This window comes from Sphaeramia orbicularis, chromosome 15, assembly GCF_902148855.1.
Source record: "Sphaeramia orbicularis chromosome 15, fSphaOr1.1, whole genome shotgun sequence".
Classification (NCBI taxonomy): domain Eukaryota; kingdom Metazoa; phylum Chordata; class Actinopteri; order Kurtiformes; family Apogonidae; genus Sphaeramia; species Sphaeramia orbicularis.
The window spans coordinates 34,295,266-34,321,881 of record NC_043971.1 but is presented as its reverse complement, the minus strand read 5'-3'; the positions used below and the strand labels follow the sequence as shown (position 1 = coordinate 34,321,881).

General features: G+C 37.1%; 2 protein-coding genes across 9 annotated transcripts in view; both read right to left on the bottom strand.

The window, feature by feature from the left end:
• dlg5a (discs, large homolog 5a (Drosophila)) overlaps positions 1-6,390 on the bottom strand; it is a 59,576-nt gene extending 53,186 nt beyond the window's left edge. For 4 of the 6 annotated variants that reach the window (XM_030155363.1, XM_030155358.1, XM_030155361.1 and 1 more), the window contains exon 1: positions 5,652-5,952. In XM_030155363.1, the coding sequence (XP_030011223.1) occupies positions 5,652-5,952 (301 nt within the window). Of the gene's footprint in view, positions 1-5,651 lie in introns of all 6 variants that reach the window. The other 2 variants (XM_030155357.1, XM_030155359.1) reach the window with 1 other exon arrangement.
• A 2,965-nt stretch (positions 6,391-9,355) lies between these two features.
• On the bottom strand, positions 9,356-21,463 carry anxa11a (annexin A11a). 3 transcript variants are annotated; one of them, XM_030155365.1, is made up of 15 exons: positions 21,302-21,463; positions 18,255-18,504; positions 17,584-17,663; positions 16,603-16,971; positions 15,634-15,721; positions 14,934-15,028; positions 14,524-14,637; positions 14,323-14,413; positions 13,864-13,943; positions 12,660-12,716; positions 12,412-12,505; positions 12,198-12,293; positions 10,658-10,716; positions 10,426-10,548; positions 9,356-10,288 (listed from the first exon to the last, which is right to left on the bottom strand). In XM_030155365.1, the coding sequence occupies exons 2-15, from the start codon at positions 18,499-18,501 to the stop codon at positions 10,229-10,231; spliced, it is 1,653 nt and encodes a 550-aa protein (XP_030011225.1). In that variant the 5' UTR covers positions 18,502-18,504; positions 21,302-21,463; the 3' UTR covers positions 9,356-10,228. The 3 variants fall into 3 exon arrangements, with proteins under 3 accessions (XP_030011225.1, XP_030011224.1, XP_030011226.1); XM_030155364.1 differs by having other exon boundaries at positions 18,255-18,522; positions 21,302-21,462; XM_030155366.1 differs by having other exon boundaries at positions 16,603-16,818; positions 18,255-18,522; positions 21,302-21,451.
• Between the last annotated feature and the right edge of the window lie 5,153 nt (positions 21,464-26,616).

Here is a 26,616-nt window from a genome sequence, read left to right as displayed (position 1 = left end):
AGAGTGGACATTTAATTCTCCAAGATATGAAATAAATACAAGCTTCAAAGTCAAAAGTGTATATAATTTCCCCACATTTTGTAATAAATTATTACATATTGCGGGGGTTATTTTGCCATGTGAGAGCTGCACTTTTAGGAGCTCTAGCAGCTACATTCTGTGTAAGCTGAAGGTTTTTGATGGTATGTTTGGGATCTTTGTCAATGCTGCTAGAAATACCAGTCCGGGTGAATTTTTCCAGGTCAGCTCTACAGTTGGGTCGGATCAAGCGAAAGTGAACATCAACATGAACAAGTACATTTGCACACATCATTTATCAAGTGGGTTCATTTTTTAGCTAAAGATCTCTATTTTATGGAACTGTTATCCTTTTTAAAATAGCCCACCACGTGTAGAAAAAAAGGTTCAACTGATTTTATTTATTGTATACTTTTTACACCATAGCCATTGCTCAAATTTCACGCTAAAAATTATCTAAAAATTTCAAAATTTATTCAGTCTGTTGATTATATAGATTGTTAAGTTTCAAGTATTAGATTTTCATTTTATTGTAAATATTATTGATATTCATGAGTTTGAACATTTGTGAGTTGCTTAAAAGGCGCTGTACATGCGTTACCACAAAAATAACAATTTTTAATTTTCAAGTTACTTATAATTCAGATATTTGAGTGAAACCTTCAGACAGTAATGATCTTTTAACACATTTTGGGTCATGCATACAATGGTAAAGAGTCATCCATGTGTTACTATGGCAGCCTGTCAGCATGTTACCACATTCTCATGTCAATAAAACAGAGACTTTTCAATATTTTACTCCAAAATTTATTTTCAGCATAGTTGAACATAATATCGAAAAGGTTTTGTCCTTCTTGGTATCAGTTTCTGTCGAGAACCACATGTTTTGAATGTTTGCGTAAAGCTTAAAAAATTGATGTCCATTTCAAGTCCATGTGTCACCAAGCAGTAATTTGACATTTTTCACCTAAAAATTATATCTCCTCAAATTTTGTTATACATAATGTTAAAGTGCTCATAAATACCTCCTCAAATATGTATAATACATGCATATAAGTCACTCTGCTTACATGACAGAGACTGTTGAACATGAAATGTGTCCCCAGGTTACCGCTTGATTGGACCCAGTTGCAGAATTTGTCTATTTGCAACATACAAGTATTATTTTAAAAACCTGCTCTTTTCTGGTTACTGTTTTAAATTGCTATTCAGCCTTACATAAGTGTGCACTATAATTATAGGTGTGAATCCAAACTCGATACATAATTAAATTTAATGAAAATCATCAACAGTGGCTGATGCATTTCAACGTAATACAATCCTCGATTTTCTACAATGCTGCATATGACTACTTCATCATCAATTAATACAAGCAGTCTGATAAATCTCAAAACCCTTTGATTTAGAAAATGTCAGCAGTATCTATGCAGCCATCCTCGGTACATAAACAACACAAAAACAAAAAACATAAATCCCTCTGCGGTGCACTACAGGTGGAGGTGAATATTAACTAGACTCATGCATGGATGTGATTACTATATCCTCATCACGATGCATCATCTCACACCTCTAACACTGCTCCAACGTAACATAATCATTAAAAATAGATACAGATGAAGACATCCATTTGGTTGGTTGTTACATATATTTCCATCAGAAAAAAGTGCAACTCCTGTACTTTGCAATAACCACTGCAATATGTGATCATATTAAAAATGTAAGAAAACTTTATACATATTGGACTCAAACTATGCATTATAAAATGTGGTTTATTATTACAAAAAGCATTACAGCGTTGCTTTACATTATGGGCTTTTACATAATGCACTGTACACACTTTACACAAGTTGGCCACTGCCAAGCTTTTGGTTTCTTTGAGAGCACTTTACACCATTGCATGCAAAAAACACTTGGCTTACACAGCTTAAGTCCGCATTGCTGGATGCACAGAGACACTGCAATGTAATAAAACGCACTCCAACAAGTCCATAAAATGTGATCTGCTTAAATGTCATCAATCAAAGCAAAGCGGAACCATCAGTTACCAGAAGATGAATTGATGGCGGAAAGGACATGGCCAGCAAGAGAACGAAGGGGGAAAAAGTGGTGAGGGGAATGAAAGTGGAGTGATGAGGTGAGTGACAATGTGCGTCAGCGGCTAACAGACACTGACAAAGACGGAGAGGACGGATGAGACAAGAGGGAAAGACGGAGGAAGAAAGTGAGGTCCGACTCTTGGGAGATATTTAAGAGCATCGGTCGTGACAGAGCGTCAAGGTCATAACTCATTCTGTCTGTCCACGGTGCTTTATGGAGTGGGACAGAGAAACTGGTTGACAGTGGGGAGAGCACCCGTCCACCCCTCCCCTCTCCACAGACACACAGGCCTATGTCCTAGGCTGCTGTACAGAGAACAAGCTGCTGACTGGGCACTTTGGGTCCACTCAACTTCTCAACAAAAGCCCTGTTGTCTCCCTCTCTCTTGCTCCCCGCTTCTATCACCCTCCTCTGTCTTTGTGCTGTGTCCCTCCTTTTAAGTGTGAGGAGAAACAAAAACCACTCAGGGAGGCGGAAGAAATATAATGAGTCAGAGAAAAGAGGGAGAAAGGGATGGTCACAGAGTCAGAGGAAAGGACAACAAAAAAAGGCAAGAAATCAAGACAATGAGAAAGTATAGAGGGGGGAAAAAAAAGAAGTGCAGAAGAACATTGTGGATGTTGCATCTTGTCAGGGAGGATTGTGTTGTCTTCCTATCTGAGTCTGTTTATATCACTGTCACAGGCCTTGGAATCTGAAAAGGGAACAGGGGGGTGTGCAGGTACATCTCTTCTTCTAGTAGGCTATATTCTTTCACGTAAAATCAAGGAACAAGCACAGTTTAAAACTGAAGCAAAAGCAGCAGTATTTTTAAAGTGTAATAGTACTGACAGCTGCTTGAATTTGATTCTGAATGACTCCTTTCCAAAACCTCCATCTTGTTACAAATACTATGTTAATAATTCCCTTCCTGGAATCATTATGTTCTTACTGTGACTATAACTACCTTCTACTAAGAATACTCATAGTCCTTTTGTAAATTATTATTCCATTATGAAGATTTTAGGCCTAAAAATATGGTTTCATATATTCCTTGCCCTTGCAGCAGTTGACTGAAAGGTGTGACTGACACCTGCAGTCAGACTTCCAGTCACTATTATTGGCTAAACTCATTTCCGGACAAATGGCTCTACTGTCAGGATTTACACAATCAAGACATCATGGGAGTTGGTTGCACAAATGTTTTAGAATGTCTATAGTTTTCCCAGCAGAAATTAGCTACAGTAAGTAAAATGTAGTTTATTAACTAACCTGCTAATTGTAGAACTTTCACAAGAAATGATATTGATTTGACAGATTTCATTTCTCTTGTCAAAATATGGTCACATCTGACACTATAAAGCATGACATGGCGACGACTAAATGCCATACTCAAGGCTTCAAAACAGCAGTCCACAACCCAACGCTACATCCAATTCTCTGGATAGAACACTGTCCAAAAACCAAGTGAATTTTCTGCACTGCAGCTGAAATTATAGTTTGATCATTTGCTGAGATGAGTGAGTTACTGATCCCTCCCGGCATACTGATGCACAAAACAGGCTAAATAATGGATGGTTTGTTTGAATGTTCTCTAGAGCAGATGTGTTGGAATTTGCAAAGCCCAAGCTTTAAACAACTGAGCAGGTTGTGTGTTTTTCCTTTGGGGTTAGGACGTTTCTTTGTTGTTGCATACAGATGCCATCACGCACACAAACAGAAAATGAAGCATATTTGAGCTGAGTAGCAGGCGACTAGATTGAGAGAACGACAACTTGAGGAGGTTAGTATCAGCAAGACTTATCACACACTCATATTTTCCAATCTTGGCGCTCTCTGCGTCTTTCACTGCGCCAAAGCTCTGAAGATTTCATCCCTATATACCATTTTTCAAGCCTCGCTGCCTAAAGGTACATACAAAGCAGCTTGTCTCTGGTCTTTTACAAGTGTGGGTAAAACATGGTAATCGCATCATCTGAATCACTACACTAAAGATAATAGAAAAAAGTGCGACACTACAGTCAAAACAGCAGCAGCCAAGAGCGTGGCAGCTAATACAGAGGACTGTGGAGGCATGGTAATGCTTGTCTCACTGAGAGTTTACACCAGAGAGAGGAGAGCTGGGCATAATCCTCTGTTGAATAACCACAGGCAGGCAGACCAGCCAGACTCACTACTGGTACTCTCCCTCTCCTCCTACAGGGCATTGAACACCAAATTTTAACCCTGAGGCCCAACATAAGAGCCAAGAAAAGGACGTGGGAAGAGCAGTGATGTCGAGGCCAGTCAAAGTTGAGAGACGTGGGAACAGAGGGGCCAATTTTGCAGCCGCTCACAGGTGAACGAGTGTCACAGTATATCAGGTTTAATGTTATTCTGCAACAACAAAACTGGATACAAGGAAGTAATAAAGCTCAAGGAAGCATTAGTGATCCAGTCAGCAGAGCAGTAAGACACAACCTCAGCAATAGCTTGTAAAGTCTGCTTACTGGTAGTACACACACTTGGCAGCTGAGTACTACAGATCACAAAGGGTACTTAAAAAAGGGGCATCTGCCAAAAAATTAAGCTTTAAAATCATCTACCAGACTGTAGGTTTATTTTGAGCAGCATATCGAGGTAACATTCATCCCTGCTTTTGGATCTCAAGGCTCATCCTGCAGCCAGAGCCTCAGGGCATGACGCTGGTTGTGAGTAAGCCACTGGCTTCAGTCATTCAGACAAAGCAAAACAGGCAAAACTAGACAAGGCTTTTACACTTGGTTGCCCTTTGTCTCTGTGCAACAACAACCAAAACCACTCAAGCAGAGGCAGTTTCTATGAGGACAGAGTGCAAATCAAATGCAGCAACAAGGAACGCACCGCGATTAAAAGTGGAAATCCCGTGTTTTGTGCACCTTTGCAGAACATTTGAAGATGAAGATGCTAACACAGCTCTTCTTCTCCCTAAATGGACAAGTAGACTGAACACAGTGCTTCAGGTTTATAAGCATGCATGGGTAGGCTGTATGCACACACCCATGTACAGGTCGATACAGTCCTACATGTCAGTGGTAAACCCGTTGTCATGGAAACAAGTCATTCTACCTAATGTACCATAACCACTTCATGCCACTGATACAAATTGGAGGTGTTGTGAGTTGACATGTAAGAAATTAGAACCTGCACATTGATAGCCAAATCCTCTCCACAGCATGGCTGAGTGATCAGGGATATTGCAGTGAATGGGGAAGGGGATTGTGCCAGGGGAAGAACAGCAAAAGCAGAATAGTCTATCTTGACTAAATTAATCACAAGCTGTGCATTAGGTCTCCAGGCTCTTATGCATACTGAGTTTAAAGACACAGGCCGGTGCATTGTGAATCTGCATGCAATCACCAGAGGATTACAATGCACTGAACCTTTTAAACCTGTCAGTGGTTCTGTGTGTTTATAGTTGTGCATCTTCTTGCTCCAGACCACCCAAATTGAATGGGAAGGGACACGGACAGTGCAGGGGCTCTTTAACTCCTTTTTAGATTGAAGCCAAAGCCTGTTTAGGAGCAGTGTGTTCTTACCAGTGGAGTGGTCCACAGGTCCACCGTTGTTGCTGAACAGGGTGGAATACAGGTCAGGGTATGCCTTCTCCAGGGCCACACACAGGTCGAGGAAATGGTCGCTCTCCTTGTTCATCAGCATCTTCAAAAGGTGGTCTACTTTCTCAGCGCTGGACGAACAGTTCTGGTCCAGTTCAAACCGATCGAGTTGGCTCAAGGTACCAGACACTATCAGCAGCTCGATGACTCGGTCCGCATCAGTTATGGACTCCAATAAGTTCTGGTGGCACTGGTCTAGCAACTCTTTGTGCTTTGGCTCCATTGCTATCCGCTGTAGTTCCGTAGCTTCCCAGCTAACCCAGACAGCCAAGTGGATGTAATATCCTCACCGATCAAAAGTACTGTGCGATTATTAAACTTAACTTATCGCGGCTCTCAGAAGTTCGCCGGAGCCACCACGGCATTAGGTTACACGCGAGATCAATTTTTATAGCATATTGAAAAAGGCACAAGAAGCCATATTTGTTGCCCAAGGCTGTTGACTGCACTAAACAGCGATACATTTTTCCATCTTACTCGCGTGTAGCAGTTCAAGTCGTTTTTTGCTTGCCGTCTGAGTACGCCTCAGTCGAACACATTTTCCTCTTCTCATGTATCATTTAATGCGCCCTTTGCCGACTCAACTGCTGGAAAAACTCACGTAACTCCGCCGCTGATCCCCAGTTACAGTGTATCCTCCGCCATGTCTGGGCAACTCAGCAGCTGCTGCCCGCTGTCAATCAACGTTCGCTTCAATGACCATATAAGGTAAAATAGGGCGGGGCTTAGCTAAAACACACCCATTTCTTCAATGGGCGTACACATCACGCCGTAGTACGTCGAAGACCCCAAGCGGAAAATGAGAATGGTTAGAATTTGCATGGAAAAATGGGGATGCATCAAAAAATAGTGAGGTGCATTGAATGGACCTCGTGGAGGCACAATATACCCTCCCAAAGACTATTAAAAATGACTTGAATTGTGCAGAATTATAGGTAATGGCATGAATTCGGCTAATTTGCTGCTATTATTGAAGCATTATGAATTTATGACATGGAAATTTATGTGAGCCAAGTAGATTAACCTTCAACAGCAACCTTCAGCTATACAGTAATAACACATTATTGCATAGTAGTACCCTATTGCTTGGTTTTATCACAAAATAAAATCTAGAAATAAAAACAAAATGCTTTGGATCAGGGGTGTCAAACTGATTGTTGTTCAGGGGCCACATTCAGCCCAATTTAACCTCAAGTGGGCCGGACAAAAAAATAATAATAGCATAATACCTCATAAATAATGACAACTCCTATTTTTTCTCTTTGTTTTAGTGCAAAAGAAACAACAACAACAACAAAAAAATCAAAAATATTAAATTATGAAAATATTTACATTTACAAACTATCCAAACAAAAAAGATGTGAATTATCTGAAAAAAATGAAATTTCTTAAGAAAATTAAGTGGTATTTTAATAATATTATGCCTCCACTTATACATGTGCATTATGGATCAGTTCTATAAAGGCACAAAACATTTAGTAACAAAAAGAATATTGTTAAAATTACACTCAATTTTCTCGAGACATTTCAGGTTATTCTCATTTTATTGTTAAAGGATGATTTCTTCATGTAAATATTTTCATAATTTAATGTTAGTTTTTGCACTATAACAAGGAGAAAATTTTGAAGCTGTCATTATTCATGGGCATTACATGATATTTTTTCCACATTAAACCAAGAAGAAAATTTGGAGTCATTATTTATAGGTTATTATGTTATTATTTTACTTCAGATCACAATAGTCTGTATGTGGAACCTGAACTAAAACTAGTTCAACACTCTTGGTTGATTATATCTTCAGTGTAATTTTTACACTATCCAAGTTAATCCCGCGGGCTGGATTGGACCCTTTGGCGGGCCGGATTTGGTCCGCGGGCCGCATGTTTGACACCCCTGCTTTAGATATATGTTTTATGTATTTGTCATGTCAAATTTGCAGGCTGTATTCTTTATCGTACTGGGCCTATGCATATATTTAAAATCCCTTGTATGCATGTTGTAGCATAAAAAGCGCAATGTTTGTAACCTGTCACTTCCAGTGCACATATATGTTGGGTAGGAAAACAGGGAGCACTGAACCATACATGAACATATAAGCAATATGAAAAAATGACAAATGTAAAGTATGTGTGAAATACGTTGTTGTCGGATGCACTCTGGCACACACTTCCAGTCCACAGCTGAATAGAGATTGTTGGCTCAGAGGCACGCCACTGCAGGCATACCTCTCCCACCATGACCTTATTCATGTATGCACTGAATCTCATTGTGACATCTACAACTCTCTCCCCCTCTCTGTCTCTCTCTCTCTGCCATGCTGGCTTCAGCTTGTGCAACCATGTGCTATCCCCTCAGATGAAAAATTAATTACAATTCATTCATATCAAAGGGAAGCGAGTCCCCACTGATGACACAGATTGGATGGCTGTGTCTGCACCCTACTTCTGAGGACACTGTTGAATATAAAGATGACAGCCTGATGCTTTTTTTATTTTCAGTTTCTGAATCAGCTTATTATTTAGACAACAGGGGCGGTGTTAGTTGTTACCAGGCAATTTGCTGAAAAAGAAACAGATTTGTTTATTAAACAGCCCACTTTAGGGAATATAATATATTATTGAAAACATTGTCAGAAGGCATATCCATCATTTATGGCCAAACTTTTTCTTAATCAGTTTTTTTTTATTATCAGATTTTCTGGTCTAATGGAATGGCTGTCAGTGTAAGAGATGGAAAAACAGGTGCTTTATTATCCACTCAATTTTAACACGTTATTAAGGGCATCTTGTTGCAGTGGTGATATTTTATGTACATCTTTTAAAAGTGTACTCCCAGTAAACAAAGTCAGTGGAAAAAGAAGGCAATGACAATATGTTACAGGAGAAGTAGTGATGCTTTTTGGTGTTTTTAATGTGAACTCAGGTTTCATAAAGGTGTAACAATACCCTGCAGATTGTGTCACTTATTGAGTTATTCTTAGACATTAAACAAGGCAATCCATGGATTTTAATTAAATTCAAGTGATGCACCCTTCAGATGAAAGCCTGCAACACATGCCTAGTTCCTGGTAATAATGATATAGAGACAACATTGTTAATAGTGCTGAACACTTTGATGCTTAAATTATCCTCTTAGTCATCTAATGATGCCTAAATTATGTTATAAAGATCCATCTAATCACATTTAACCTTCATTAAAATTCAAGTTTTTGTAATCACAACATCTATCTATGGCCCTCTAGCCCTTGCTGTCATGCATAGTCAACTTTAACATGATGTGATCAAATATGATTCCTCCAGCATGGCTGTTGCCCAAGGGTCTCCCATGTCTCCAACAGCATTGCAGACATGCTAGTCTTGTTTAATGTGGCCAAGGCAGCTTTATGGATGCCATCAATTCCTGAGGCTCTCCCTTCCTCACATTATTGATTGTAGTGCAGTTTAGGCACTACTGAGGCCAGCCAAGCGCACAGTCACGTTTCCTCGGTCAAGTGTGTTCAACAGCATTTTAAACAAACCCAACAGGACTTAAGACATGAGCAGTTCATGCACAGTCACACACGTAGACCTTGCACCTCAAGCAACGAGGAATTATTTTCCTCCATTGATTGAGGTCAGTCTTGTGCATTTAGCAGTCGCCATTTCGTTTATTGAAGAAACAAACAGTGAAACTTAAAACATACTCAGTGTAGAAGAATCAATTCATTTTTATATGATTATACTCATTTCAGCTGTGATCATGCTTTCTTATATTATAGCACTATAAAGACAACCACATTCCTTAAACCTGAGTGTCTGTTAAGATCTTATAGGGCTTTATATAAAAAAACAAACAAGCAAACGACTCTTCATTGCCCCCTACAGGTAAACTACGACTACAACTCCCAGTGTGAGTTCTGAGTAATTTCTGTGTATAGTAAAATTAATACCATCAGCAAGATACAAGATGTAATAATATGACTTTTTATGATATGGTAACAGGCATATACAAATCACAGATTGTGCTGCAAATACAGCACAGCTGTTGTAAAACTGTAAAAAAAAAAAAAAAAAAAAAAAAAACAGAGTGCGGTAAACATGATTGCAAACTTAAAAAAAACCCTTTGGTATTTAGGTGCATGGTATCCTACACCTTTCAGCATTACTGAACATTAAAAGTAGCTGACTGCAATGCCTGATATCATGATGATAATATTGGTAAAATATACTCAAAATATAGTTCTCTTGAAATTCGTAGGTTGTCACTTAAAAAAAGTAGAGTATGGCCATATGATAAATTTAACTTCAATGTCTGGTAAAGGCATCAAATGAAAAAATATAAAACACTTTTGCATATTCTACATGTACAGAAGAAACAGCAATACATGAGGATCTCACAACTAGTGCAGGTACAGATTGCATTGAGAGCATTGGCACGGCATTACTTTATGTGGATTGGATACAAGTGCAAAAAGCAGAAATGAAGAAAATATAATATTGCAGTAGATATGGTGGACCTTTTCAGTCACTGCCTCCACAGAGCTTTAAAAGGAGTTTCTTGTAGTCTCCTGATGTGTCCCCCTGTAAATGGAACAAAAGCATCAGTAAAGTAGATATTTGTAATTTTAAAATTATTTTTCTATTGCTTTCTTTATTTGTTAGTTTCACACAATCCATTAAGTTATAAATCTAATACAAAATATTGAAAAGATACTCACAGAGATGTCCGTGTACAGCGACTTGCCATAATTTTTGATGTACTCCTGACGGATATCCAGCATGTCTACCTCAGAACGGGAGACCATGATCCTGATCAAGGTTTTGTCCTTGGTCCCAGCTCCCTAAATACAAACACATACCCACAATGACAATGGCACATTAAAGAACTTATATAAAAGCCATATTCTGTAATTCTAAACAATAATATCCAAGCAGATTCGATCACCTCACCTTCATGGCCTTGTAAAGTCTCTCAGCAAAGTAGGCAGGTGTATTCTTAATACACTTCACTGAAACACAGAAAAGAGTTTCTTAGTCAATAGTTCCGTCAATATTATGATTTAAATAAGGTAATAACCATAAAATTGTGCAATAGAAGAAGACAGTCTACAATATGTAACACTTAGTCACCTAATGAGTAAGAAATAATAATAGAGGATGTCCACAAGCAAGACTGACAGCTGCATTGATCTATTTATTATTCATTTGGACTTCTATCCTTCAGAAGTCAAACATAGATCAAAGAAGCTTTATGGTAAATACAGATTCAAAGAATGAAATGGTGAAATAAGACAAAAAACCTTAATGAAATGAAATACGGCTTAAAAATAAGGGCAAACATTCATCACAACAATCAGCCCAAACCACTTCAAAAAACAGATGAACACAGTGACGGTGCAGCACAAATGAGAGTGAAAACAAACACATTTAAAAACAGGTTACTGTACCATAAGCCTGAGAAATGTTGGCAAAACAGGAGAAACAAAAGATGGTGCTTTAATTGCACTGCCACCTGCTGCAAAACTACAGTCACTTCTACAGGGTGTTAGGAAAGTGTGATTTGTATTAAATAGGGGTGTAACGGTACAGAAAAATTTTGGTTCGGTATGTTTTTGGTACAAGGGTCTTCGGTTTGATACATTTTCGATATATTTTCAGTACAGTGAAGGAGACCAGTGTGTGTGTGTGTGTGTGTGTGTGTGTGTGTGTGTGTGTGTGTGTGTGTGGGGGGCTCTGTAACTACCTGTGAGACTCAAGACATTTCTACTAAATATTGTTCAGTCATTTGTGCATAACAGGCACCCCATGTTATATATTTTTGTATTTTTGAATGTTCAATGTTTGTTTATGGTGAACCCTGTAATTCACTGTTTTTGAAGGCCTCACAGTATTCCCTGAGGTGCAGTGAACGTGACTTCACAGTAACGCCGCAGCAGAGGCACAGTGAAGGAGAAGAGGAGCAGGTTCACTTGATTTTGCCAACTTGAGTCAAACAATAAAATCCGTTTTGCTATAAAGGAACCCGTGGACTCTTTTGTGCCACAAAGCTGCAACAAACCGAAAACTGAAACAACATGCTTCAAATGTCCGACCCGGTTTCTGTGCCTCTGTTATACTCTCTGTTGTCATGTCTTGGGTTGTTTTGCAGCAGTGCTGAGAATTCACCGCTGCTGAATGTATATATCGGAAACCTTGCACATGGGTTTGCTTGTGTCCACCCTGCTGCTGCGTGTTTACGGTCTTCACAAAGGCTACATGTATTCTTTCGGTACACCTCTGTATTGTATCGAAGGCCCCAAACCGAAGCAGTTTGGTACAAACAAGTGCACCGTTGCACCCCTAGTATTAAATACAGTTAGTCATGGAAACTGTAAGTAATACAATGTGGAGAAAATACTCTGTAAAGAAGCATCTATAAATGACATCTACATTCTCACAGTCGTGTGTGGCCCTTCAAAGACTACACTCAAATATGTGTGTGTGATCTTACCCACTGCCAGCATGCCACTCTCGAGGTCTCCAGACATCTCCCTGCTGATGCTCTTTTCAATATCCCTGCCACACATACGCTGGTACTCAAGAAACACTGCATTCAATTACACACAAACAAACAAACATACACACATGAGTATTATATCGCTCTGATTCAGATAAACTTTAACTCTCATAAACCTGTGCTTGAGTGTGTTTGTATTAATGGATACCTGCTCTGAGATGGGATTTGCTCCTGGCACACAGAATGGCATTGAATTTGGACTCATCAGTTCCCAGTTTGTTCTCTCCAGCAGCATACAGGGCCTACAGAGCAATCAGAACAAATCAAGACATTTCTAATCAAAGGTTCATCTAATTACCAGTTGTTTACATTACAAGCACACTGGTAACGAATAAATTAATAAAATACAATTATTATGTTGTTATCAATCAACTAAGTAAATAAAGCAGATTTTACCTGAGCATCTTGTTTGGCCAGAGAGATATCCACGTTTTCTCGTTCATCACGATTACCCTGTTAAGTTCAGAGCAAAACACTCCTAATTATATCCAAACATCTGACATAAATATCAAATGCTTCAGATTTGGAACAAACATGTGAAGATGTCACATCAAAGACTCACTAAACACATATTTACTCATGTCATCTAGTCACTGCCCCTGGCTAATGAGGGGAAATCCTTATTTTATCTGAATAAAGCATGTGTTTAATACTGCATATTCTAACAGTCACTGAATTATACACACATATACATATATATATATATATATATATATATATATATATATATATATATATATATATATATATATATATATATATATATATATATAAATTTTAAAAACTCAGTTCATGTGACCTTCCTGTTTTAAATCACATATTTTCCCTTGTTTTTAATAGTAATAATAGTGATGGTAATATGGTGGCCATTTCACTCTTAAGGCTGTTCTTGTGTATTTATTTTACTCATAAATTATAAGGCCCGAATGTTAGTTGCAACATAATCTTCCAAAATAGCAGAAGGTAATGACAATAATATCTGAATTACTGTCAACTACTTCCTTGCGATCATCATGTAGTATTTTTGGTTGAAATACCCATCCCTATTTTGATCACTGTGTCATCCTTTTTCCACAGCAAGTTACTCTGTGATATCAAATAGACTGTGAGTAAAATGTCTTTTAGGTATAGAGAAGGGTAGAGAATCTATGAATACTATAAACAAAATGACAAAAACTTCAATCTAGGTAATCTATGAAATCTTTAGGTTAAACAAAAGACAAAGATCCCATAGCCATAGAGATGAGCAGGTTTAAAACCATTTCTAGTGGTGGACAAATGAGGTGAGGTTCACTTTTTTATTTTACTGTCTTAAATCTAAATGATACTCTTTAGTAAAACGCATTAATTCCATTTATGCTGATTTCTTTTGGCTAGATGAATACAAAAAGCTTTAGTTTTGCTACAGGAAGAGAACCTTTTTTGTAGCAGATTTTATTTTGCCACGCTCGGGGGAGAGACCTCTGACCCTCTGATGTGTGATGACATATAGTGTTCATGTTCTGACCACTGCATCTTTTTTCATGTCTTGCTAAACCACTTTTTGTACATAACAGAAGAATTATCATCTGAATGTAGTGTCATTGTTAAAAGTAATCACCTGGGCGAGGGAAATCAGGAGCCTTCGGAAGTGGCCTGAGGTGTCACCACTGATGGCATCCTCCAGTGACTTCTTAAATTCTAAAAAGGTAAAATAGTATTAGTTTTGGTAAAAATTAATAACATTTTGAAGATAGATTTCTGGACTGAAGTGAGCAAGCAGCTAATATCTTTCTGACAAAAAAAATCTACAAATTAACTTAAATCAAAACATACTGAAATGCTCTCATCACAGACGTAATTGCCAATATCTGACATGCACAACTATAATGATATGTGAGGTAACATTTTTCATCTAGTGAACTATTAATTCTTACCCTCTACACTATGATGTTACTACAATATTCAAAACATTATACTGTTTTTTCCTTTAATCCAAATCTCTCAACACTGGATTGCAGTGTGTGATAAAGGAGAACAGTTGGGAAAGTGGTGAACTCACTGCCCTGAGGTATCTCACCTTGTTTGTAAACGAGGCATATCTCCTTAATTTCAGCATTGGAACGAGAAGACAGGATCTCTATCAGACAGGCTTCATCAGTTCCAGCTCCCTGTAAGAACACAATAGTGATTATGTGAGCATCCTAGGATCTGGGCTTGTAACTTCCAAAAGCATTTATACATGTAAATATGCATGTACATATACATTCTTATAATATACCTTGATGGCACTGTTGAGCTCATGGGCATCAAACTGAGCTGGGGTCTTTAACATGGCCATGACCAGCTTCCTGAAGTCCCCAGACAGCTCTGAATGCAGGTCCTTAATCAGGTCCTGACAAAGAAAATATGCTTAGAATAATTCAGACCCATCATTACTATCTGCCGTGCAAATGCTAAATGTGAAGTTCAGGGCTGGTGTGATAATGAGCTGTGAAAACAGTCCCCTCTTTCTTTAATTGGCAGCTGTAGCACCATGAAACTGTTGTGCAATTGCATCACATATAGTTGTTTGGTAAATGCCATTTGTTCTGTATACAAACATTTAATAAATAAACTGACATGCTATCTTCATAGAAAACTGCACCTATTGTAGTATATAAACACATTAAGCATGATAAGAACTGCTACCTTCCCATAGGAGGTTTTGTAGGACCGAGGCAGAACCACACGCTGCTTGTTGGAGCGACTCCCCAGTAAGTCGATAATAGCCTGCTCATCAGTTCCTGCCCAGACAAGTACACAATGTCAGAACACACATAATACAGCTAAAACATTTGGCACAATTCTACATAAAAAAAAAAAAAATCTTTATTTAAGAATTAGAAATGTATTTCCAAAAACAACTTTGCCTCCTGTGATCAATATTAGGGCTAATTCTGACTTCTTTTTAAATGAACAAAGCCATAGAATGTCATTGACTCCATAAACAGAGGTATTCTAGTTGGATTATTTGCAATAGGGCTTAGAAAAGACTTGTATTATTACTGCATACCAAAGATGTACAGCTATATCGACATAACACTGATGCCAGAGGATGATGTTTATCTGCTCTGTAACATTAAACACTGACGATTTCATGATTTCCCGGCCACAAACAGGTGAATAAATAGCAACAAAAGCAAAATAAACAAATACAAAATAATATCTGCCTCAGCATCAGAAATTGGCCAAGCTGTTGGCAGCCCAGAATCTCCTAATTGGTGCATTCCTACAAATATTCTCCCAATTATCTATAAATATGTATATTATTAAGAGGAGAACTTAAAAATACAAATACAAAAATTACTAAAAAAACACTTTCAATTAAAAAAAAAAAAAAAAAACTCACCAAAGCCCTTCATGGCCTTCCTAAGGACCTCCACGTCTCTGAGGGGGTCAGCTCCAGGAAAATCCTTGATTGTTCCCCTGAATCCTCTCTAAAGTAACACATGGTGATCAACTCAGTGCAGCAGTTTAAATCCCACAGATGCTTTAGAAAAGGTAACATAATACTTAAAGATAGGCTGATGGCAGCTATGGTTGGGTCTAATTTTTGACTGAATGGTCAGTCTACAACCCCAAACAAATACTGCCTGTTAAGTCAGCTATATTTACTTATTTAGTTAAAGTTCCTAATCCCGGATTCAAGTGCACTCACTGTCAACAAATACATAAACTCAGCTGTTATGTTTGCTGAAACCAGCAGGTCCATGCCGGAAAAGTGAATCCTGCAGATGGAGGTGGGGCAGGATGACATTTGCACAGTGGTGTCGTCTACGTGATCTCTACGAATATTATCACCGAGATGCACTCACGTATGAAAAATAACAGTAGCCATTGTACAGTAAAATGGTCCTTGTCAGCATAATTGCTTTATAGAGCATTTTGGATTAATATTACAGCTGTATTCATGCATGTGTTGCATTTTACTGCTGCTCAGGATTAAGGTTGAGCTAATTTGAACTATGGTGGTTCATATGGGCTATTATTCCACAACAGGCAATGAGGCTGGGAGAAAAACATCACCGTATATCCTCTACAGTAAGTGTGACTACATCATTTCACTTGTATGGCATGCACAGTGATGGATATGAAGATAGAAGCTCATAGTTTGTGTGTTTATTGACAGTGGGTGCAGTTTGCAAGTACAATGTGTCTTATGTTAGAAGCTATAATACTAACTGGCTACCTATTACCAAGTTGGCCTTTTCTTATTTCTAACTGCCTGACTCACTAAAGCAGTCTAAAACAGTCCGTAATTTAAGTCTAAACTAATAAAGATCCCATATATCAGATAAAATCTTCGTAGTACTCTTACATTAATAGGTGGTGCTACTGGCATGGCTCCTCCTCCATATGCTGGCATGGATGGATTTGGCGATGGGGCCTTTGGGTACCCCGGCATGGGTCCTGGTGCTGGTGCTCCTCCAAACCCAGGCATGGGTGGATTGGGTGAGGGTGCACGAGGGTATCCAGGCATAGGCTGTGGCTGCTGACCAGGATAGCCCATTCCTGGTGCTTGGGGTCCTCCTGGCTGTGGGTACAGGCCATATGACTGTTGGTTAGGAAAAGGAGGGGCACCACCACCCCCAGGATACGGGGCAGGTGGATACCCCCCAAGGGCAGGGGTTGGAGGATACATGGCTGGGTTTGGAGGATATCCCCCCATGGGTGAGTTCTGGGTGGCCTGTGGTGTGGAAAGATTGAAATTCTATAGTAAGTTCATATATCCTTGGTACTAATACAGAAGCTAAAATATAGTAGCTGGTGACACCTTGTTTGGATTTGATTTACTTGTGCAATTATCATTATCTATAGTGAATAAATTTAAACTTCTTCTTGAGTAACTGACCCTTGCTCTAGATTTTATGAGAGAGGTAGAGAACCTGAAGATTAAAATTATACAAGTAAATATCCAAACAAAGTGCGGTCCTGCTACATTATGATGCTATTAAAGAAAACACAGAAAACACAGACATAAGAAGAAAAAACAAGAGCTGAATGTTGGATGAAACTGACTGAAAACACGGGGGAAAAAAATGGAAAATCAAAGATATGATGGTTTTACTCATGCAAAAGAAGTAAAGCAGGAGCTGACAAAGACATATGAAATGCGGAGGTTTTTAAGATGAAGACTTTGGAAAAGTCTTACCATTGATTGAAGGGATGTGATACTCCCTTTATGGCTGTATAAAGCTTTCTAACTGAAATATTCAACGCAGTCATTTGATGTTATTTTACAAAAAAACTGGCCATTTTTGGATCAGAGCTGGGGCTGTTTTAAGATAAAGTAACTTACCATGCCAGGGTATCCAGGGTTGGACAAGTCACCAAGACCAATGGAGGGATAACCACCTACAGGGCCACCTCCCCAACTGCCTGCAGCAGATAATATAGACAAAACTATTCAGGAGAGTTGAAGACATATTTTTCTTCCAAATCCCTGACAGAATTGAGGCTATTCAGCTGAAAGAGGAATAACCTATGTTATTGGACAAGGTATGTTTCCCACTTCCCAACTAGTTAACACATAGGTGACTGAGTGCTGGGCAGTGAATGAGGGCCCTATGTGAGACCAGGACTGAGACCTTCTTCTCTTAGCAACAGCAGATGGCTTGTTTGGTTTGTATGGTTGGTTTGTTTTTTGAGGGAAAAAACATTCCACTTTGTTAACTGAACGTCTCATGATCCTTCTTGTCCACAAACTCAACATGACTGAGTCACAATATACCAGAATCCCTTTCCTTAATTTTAATGTTTAGATGGCAGTTACAGTATATTTATTAATTCATTTTTTTAAGTATGAAAGATTATATAAATGATGAGTATACAAATGTAAGGTAAATAATTTCAGTATAAATTTCAGTAATTCATTCAGGCATTACTTTCAAGCAGAGAGTCTTCAATTAATTAATTTCCACAGCTAAAAACAGGATCAATACAGCTTTAACTGCATTGTGTTGATGTTACCTGCTGGTGGTGCCTGCGGGTATGCTCCAGGCTGTGGAGGGTATCCGCCAGGCTGTGAAGGATAACCGCCAGCCTGTGGAGGATAGGCCCCAGGCTGGGGAGGGTAGCCACTTGGCTGCGGTGGGTAGCCTCCAGCTTGAGGAGGGTAAACTCCAGGCTGAGGTGGGTAAGCCCCTGGTTGTGGAGGGTAAGCCCCAGGCTGTGGAGGGTATCCACCTGTCGCAGGGGGGTATCCTGGGTAGCTCATGGTCTAAAACACAAAATAGAACTAACAGGAAAAGGTCTGTCAACATGACATGTCAAATGATGTGCATTGTCTGCTGCACCTGTTAATATTTACCAAAGTTATTTAGATAGATTTAAATATTATATTATGTTTGGTCAAATTCATTTGACATAATCGTTTACATATTTATTCTATTTTCCAATTTCTAACACTTTGAACTGACATCATCTGGATGAAGGTTCCCACCCACAGCTACATTTTAAATGCAATTTCACTGCCAACTGGGTCTATAGATAAAAAAAAAAAAAAGCAGAAGTACGGTAATCACGATACTGTTGATAGCAGGGATGTAGGTCTGCATATGAACAGTGAGGACATAAGCCAGCAATATTTTAGAAGGACACAACTAATCCCATGACTATTTTCACACTTTGTCTCTTTCCTACAGTGAAGACTGTCACAGAGCTATGCACACACTCATCAGACTGAAATTACATCCAGTAACTGTATTTTTCTGTGTGCCACATCAGCATATTTTGTACTTTGTCATGCTGCCACTAAGGTTTCATCTGACACTTTTTCAACAGAGAGAGGAGGAAGTAACTGATAATCAGATGTCATGTTTTAAAATGATAACCTTCTACCTAACATCATTAGTCATGCAACCATGGGAAAAAATGCCAAATGATGGTAGTTAAACATGTTACTAGCAAGAAAACTCTGAAATCTCCAGACTAACAGTTAGGTGGTATACAGGAGCAAACACTGGATGGATATATCACATTGTGAGATGAATTTCAATCTGTAAATCCAATGAAAATGTCACTATTAATGAGTAAAAACAGTATTGTCAGAGAAGTAGTGCAGTCTGATGCAGAAAAAGGGGTGTTTCAAGGGGCTGAGGAAACAAACTAATTACAAAATATACCGCAACTGATGAACAGCATAGAAAAACATCAGCATTACTGCATGGCAAATATAACCTCTGAAAGTCAAAATAATAATAATAATTAAAAATAATGTGCCTTCATCAGAGCAAGTTGGTTTCATAAGATGCTCCTAAAACAATATTTAAAACTTCCCACACAGATATATTGAGCCAAATACGTATGTTTATAGCCTACATATCTTATTTGGTCTTAGGGGTTGTGTCCCAACCAATAGTGAATGGAAGCCTACTCCCTTGGATGAAAACACTTTTAAAACATAGCTAAAGCCTTGGTAAAGTGACAAAAGAGCTGAAAACACACCCTAATATACACTGCCCCTCCTCGTTTTTCCACAGTTGAGATGACTTTTTTGTTAACTGAGATACAAGTTAAGCATTTCGCAAACTCAAAGCAAATCTGTTTTATAAGGTCTGCGTTGACAAATACTTAACTACATTGTTCATTTCCTTTCTAGAATAACACATAAAAATAACATTTTTTCTCTTATGCATGGTGTTTGTCACAGTCACAGCTTTTCAATTAAGCAAAGTTAATATCCATGCTGCAACCTAACCTAAAATTCCTGTCCCATTGGATCACAACCTTTTTTTTTAGCTGAATGGTAGTAAGGAAAGTTTCATTTTGGTTGCGCTTGTTACTGTATTCAAAGCCTCTGTTCCAAAGGCCCCGCTTGTTCCATGGTAAAAGTGACTCCACTGGATTCCTCCTCTGCTTTGCATTTTATGAAAACAGAAAAAATAAAAAGACTCTGCTGTGTTGGGCAGAGGAGATAGAGGCCAATCCACTTAGCATTTAAACATTAATCTGAAAAGGTATAGTTTGTTTTATTACCTAGTCACATGTACAAGGTCACAGACAAAGGATTAAACTAACAAATGCACTTTATAACCTCCTAGTCAAACACAGAAGCACTAATGCAACATAAGTGCTAACACATTTGATGTACTTCGCAGTTCAGTGTCGGTGTATGACAAAATACTACTACTACTTCTACTAGTACTAATAATAATAACAATAACAATAATAATAATAACAATAACAATAACAATAATAATAATAATAATAATAATAATAATAATAATAATAATAAGAAGAAGAAGAAGAAGAAGAAGAAGAAGAAGAAGAAGAGTATATCTTGTTATGGAGCTGGAGTGTTAGTGAATCATAACTAGATGTATGTTATGAAGTTCCATAAAGTAAAAATGTATAAAACGTCGTCAATAATGTGTAGTAAATGCATTAGCACACATTTTTGATGTCGCAATGATAGGTTTCTATCTGAAGACAGGGACTGTTTTATTTATTTTAAAACACTGATAACTGATTGAGTTTAAATGAATGTTTGTGGTTGTTAAGTGTGAGTTTGTGGTTAGCTGCGGGCAAAAATAGGTTAGTTTAAAAAAAAAAAAGTACACGGCACTGATTCTTTTCTAAAAGCATTTGAAAACAGAATCAGACATTTATTGTAGTAAAAGTTAGCTAGCTTACCTTTACACACTGCTACTTCAGGCCTGTTCCAACACAACACTGCCAACTTGGTATGTTACCTGCCAACTGTACATTTACACAGTATGGCTCACACTGTTGTCATGCCCTATCATGTTTTATCCAGGAAGTTAACCTATAAAACACCTGTATACGTATATAAAAGGCGGCTAATCTTAGCTAACAGCTAAGATTTTGTAGCATTAACGTTAACTGGCTAAAGCAACTGTCGCGAGCTAAGAAGACGGAACCTGGATTTTAACACTCCGAAAAAACTGTTTACGAAATGATTATCACTTCACCAAACATAACTTAAAACATGCGTTAATACATGTACTATCCTTATAGCTCGACTATTCAGTTTGTGAAGTGCTATTTGTACTTACTTTCGGTGTGTTCCTGGTGCGTGTAGCTACCAGTAGTCCCAGTTTTGAGTGTATTTAAGTGCAGTGGGTGGGTCAGAGTTTCCATTTAGGGATCCCACCCATCTGTCTGCCCGTCAAAGAGACATGACAGCCTCCACCATGTGACAACAATAGCCCGAAACACGTATAGCCTCACCTACTCATTGACATCCGTGAACAATATTGACAGAATGGAAAATGTTGACAGGTAGGTAATAAAAGGTGTCACAATAGGACCATTGATGGCTGTGACGTCACATGTGGCTGATAAATAAAATAGCAAACGGTGTAAAACGTGTAAAACCGAGGCTACAGTTACTTTAATAAAGCTAATAAATGATAATAAATAATATTCCTACTAATAAAGTATATGTGTACGTATAGATATATAGGATATATACGTCATGGGGAAAAAGTGAAACTGGGCGTGGCCAAAAGTTCATGTTAACCACCATGACATGTAGGCCAACTTTTATTTCCTGTATTCTCATATCAGATCATTAGTTTGTTACTTTACATGTTAAAGTGTTGTGAAAGACAGTGTATGATGTTTTGAATCAACAAAATGTACAAAACAATCAAGAAAATGCACGAAAAAGAACAAAAGGAGGGGGAAAAAATGTAACAATAATGAATAAAACAATTAAGATAATGAACGGCAAAGAATGAAAGGAGAAGGAAAATGAACACGAATGAACTAAACAATCGAGATAATGAATGAGGAAGAACAAAATGAGCAAGAAAATGAACAAAAGGATCAAGAATGACAAGACAGTGATAGAGAATGTGATGAATCAATAAAATTAACAAAAAAACAAAACAAAACACAACACAATCAAGAAAATGAAAGAAAAAGAACAAAAAGAGCAAGAAAATGTATAATAATAATAATAATAATAATAATAATAATAATAATAATAATAATAATAATAATAATAATAATCTTTATTTATATAGCACTTTTCATACATTAAAAACTGTAGCACAAAGTGCTTTACATATCAGTTTAAAAATCAGTACCGCCCCCCACCCACACCCACCCACTCACCCGCACACACACACACACACACACACACACACACACACACACACACACACACACACATATGCAAACCCACAAGCTCACACATACTTAAGAAGACTGGCTGAGCACGGGTAGACCAGAACAAAAATATAAAAGTAAAAGTAAAAGAGGAGGCGTATGAAAAAGAATAACAGAAAAATGAACAAGACTAAATAAAAGAATCAAGCAAATGAACAAAAAAGATTAACAGGCCCATGAACAATACAATCAAGACAATAAATACCAAATATTCAAGAATTTTTTTTTTTAAAAAGCCAAATGTTTAACAAAATGAACACAATGATCATGAACATGAACAAAAATTAAGTTATAATCAAGAAAATGAAAATGAAAATTGTCATGAAAAATAACAAAAAAAGACAAAGGTAAACAAAATATATAGGAAAATTAGCAAAAATGAACAAAATAACACAGAATGAACAAAATAATCAACAAAGTGAAGAAAAACTGAACAAAGTAATTAAAAACTTAACCGAATGTGAATGTAATGAAAACGAAATTTAATGAAATTAAAAAAAAAAAAAAAAAAAAAAAAAAAATTAGAAAGAAAACTGGCAAAAATTAACAAAAGAAGCAATAGAATAGAATAGACCTCTCAATGTCACATCTATCAAGAGCTGTGTTATTTATGGTGCTCCTAAAAACATTTCCTGTTGCCAAAAGTTTCACCGAGTAACCTCTGTTGATGTGCGTGGGAGGTTTTCCACAAGAGGGCGCCATGTATGAAGTCTTGACAGTGTTTTGTGCTGTGCAGGTCTGTCTGCGCCCTGCTGGTTGTGCTACAGGGCTGGAATCTTGCAAACTTTTCCTCAGATGGGCATAAGAACCAGTGTCTATACTGTGACCTGTAATGCGGCTTTTACTCCAGTCACACTTACAGAGTCATTTTTCCAACATCTGTATGAGTTTAATGCACACTTCAGCATCTTATCTGGCCACTTCAGACATAACTCACATCCCTCCTTGAACAAACAAAACACCTCTTTCCATCTCTTTGGTGTGCTCACCAGAAACAGAGCCAGTTACATAAAATAACATCAAACAATACATACAGAAGACATCAAAATACTAAAGAAAAACTGAGCAAGCAGTAAATAAACTATAGATATAAATATAAATATAGAAATAAATGAACTATTCTGCACTTCAATGTCATTTTACACCTTCAGTGAAAATTACAGTGTATTTTTGCACCTTACAGTTCAATTGTCCATATTTTTGCCTAGATCTGGTTCTTTTTCTTCTAATTGATTATGTCTAGTGTTCTGTTTTTCTTTTCTTTGCTGTCTGTCATGCTGCTGCTGCACTGTGATTTCCCAGTTTGGGATTAATAAAGTAAATAATTAGTAATAAATTAATCTATCTATCTATCTATCTATCTATCTATCTATCTATCTATCTATCTATCTATCTATCTATCTATCTATCTATCTATCTATCTATCTATCTATCTATCTATCTATCTATCTATCTATCTATCTATCTATCTATCTATCTATCTATCCTACAGGTCACAGGTGTCAAACATGCGGCCCGGGGGCCAAATCCGGCCCGCCAAAGGGTCCAGTCTGGCCCCTGGGATGAATTTGTGAAATGCAAAAATTACACTAAGATATGAATCCTTTAAGTTCAGGTTCCTCATGCAGACCAATTTACTCTCCAGTGGGTTGGATCAGTATAATACTATCATAATAACCTATAAATACTCACAACTCCAAATTTTTCTCTTTGTAAATGCAAAAATTTTACTGTATTTACACTAAAACAAACTAACATTTCACAAAAACACAAATAACCTCAAGAAACATAAACATTTTAAAATGTCTGAAGAGTAATTTTAACAATATTCTGCCTGTTATTAAATGTTATGTGTATTTGTAGATCCACTGTGATCTGTAAGTTGTAATTTACATATTTAACCTTCATCCTACCAAGCAGGGTCATTTATGACCCCAGACGTTGTTTCATGTGTGTCATTGTGTGTTAAACTGAAACATTTATTCATGGTTTCAGGAGTTTGTTCCTTGGTGTCATCCGGTGTTTGTATTGTAAAAAGTTTTGGATCATCACATCAACTGAACTTGTTATGATGGACTGAGTGTCCGGGGTCATGGATGACCCCAACATTTTTTTTCCCAAATTGGCAGTATGTGTCTGATGACACATATGTTTTCTAACATACTTACCTGTAATAATCTATCTGTAACATGATATTCTTTTCCTTTACAGTGAAATATGGCTTTGAGATGTAGAACTGCTCGATATACTGCTGCACAAGCATTTGTCAGATTAGTTGTTTTTTGATTGTTCCATTGACCATTTCACAATAAACATCACTACAAAATGTATTTTTATACTTTGGTTACATTGCTGCATACTAACTATTTGACTAACTGACATATCATGACAATTTTTTTCAATTCATACTGAATTGCATCCAAAATAAGACTGGGGTCATAAAAGACCCCACTTGGTAAGTTTTGTATGTAAACTGTCATGGTAGGATGAAGGTTAAATGATAAACTGAGACATAATATTGTTAAAATTGCACTTAGTTTTCTCAAGAAATTTCAGTTTGTTCATGTTATTCACATTGTTTTAAAGGATAGTTGGTAGATGGAAACATTTTCATCACATAATTTTACTTTTTTTTGCTCTAAAACATAGAAGAAGGTTTGGAGTTGACATTATTTATATATTATTATGTTACTATTTCACTGGTCCGGCCCATTGCGGATCAAATGTGGCTTAATGTGGCCCCTGAACTAAAATAAGTTTGACACCCCTGCTATAGATGATATATAGGCTATCAGTGAGCCATGGTTACATCAATCAATGAATCAAATTTTATTTATATAGTGCCAAATCATAACACAAGTTGTCTCATGACACCTTACATATAGAGCTGGTCGAAATCACACTCTCAAACCATTTTACAGAACCCAACAGAATCCTCCAAGAGCAAACTCTACATGGGATTACATGCTTTTATACCAGGGGTGTCAAACTCATTTCAGTTCAGGGGCCACATTCAGCCCAATATGATCTCCAGTGGGCCAGACCAGTAAAATAGTAAGAGTGAAAAAAGTGAAATTATATTATGATCAGATTTACATCTACAAAGTTTCCTTAAAAATTTGAATAACAAGAACAACTTGAATTGTCTTAAGAAAAACCAATGCAATTTTAACAATATTAGGCCTCAGTTTATCAGTTTATCATTTACATATGTGTATTACAATCGCACAAAACATTTAGTAACGGGCAGAATATTGGTAAAATTCCATTTACTTTTCTGAAGACATTTCCATTTGTTCATATTTATTCAGGTTAACCACATTTTTTTTGTAAAAGTATAGTTTGGTAATGTAAACATTTTCATGTAATTTTGCTTTTTTTACACAAAAAAAAAAAAAAACAATAAAGAGAAAATTTGGGGTTGTCATTATTTATAGGTTATTATGATAATATTTTACTGGTTCTGACCCACTTGAAATCTAATTGGACTGTATGTGTCTTTATGTGGAACCTGAATTAAAATGATTTTGACACCATTGATTGTTAATATCTTCTGTGTAATTTCTGCATTTAACAAATTCATCTTGTGAATTTGTGAAATTTTTACATTTACAAAGAGAAAAATTTGGAGTTGTGAGTATTAATAGGTTATTATGATAGTATTTTACTGATCCGACCCACTGGAGATTAACCCTTTCATGCACAAATTATGAGAACCTTAATCAAAATTTTTTCCTGAGTGTTTTTATTCCTCTTTAGGCATGAAAAAAACAATGCGACTGAAAATTTTCTTCTGAAAAATAAACAAAAATAAATAAATAAAATAAAAATAATTGAAAAAAAAAAAAAAAACATTTAAAAAAAATAATAATGAAAAAAAAAAATTCTTATGAACCTATTTTTCATGAAGTTGCAAAAATGTCCACTCAGCTGGGCACCACACGTTTAATTTTTGATACACAGAAACATGTATTTACTGATAAATTGTGTGAAAACTATGGGGAGGGCTTGTAATTCTGGGGGTTTATGATCAGGAGAGATCTACATAATGTTACCAATTCATGTCAGAAAAGATATGTAGTGTCTTAAAACTTTACTAAAGATATGTCTTAAAAAATAAATAAATAAATAAATAAAAATCCATGAATATACAAGAGAACAGCTGTAGAATAGCTGTCCACTGTAGTGACCAGTA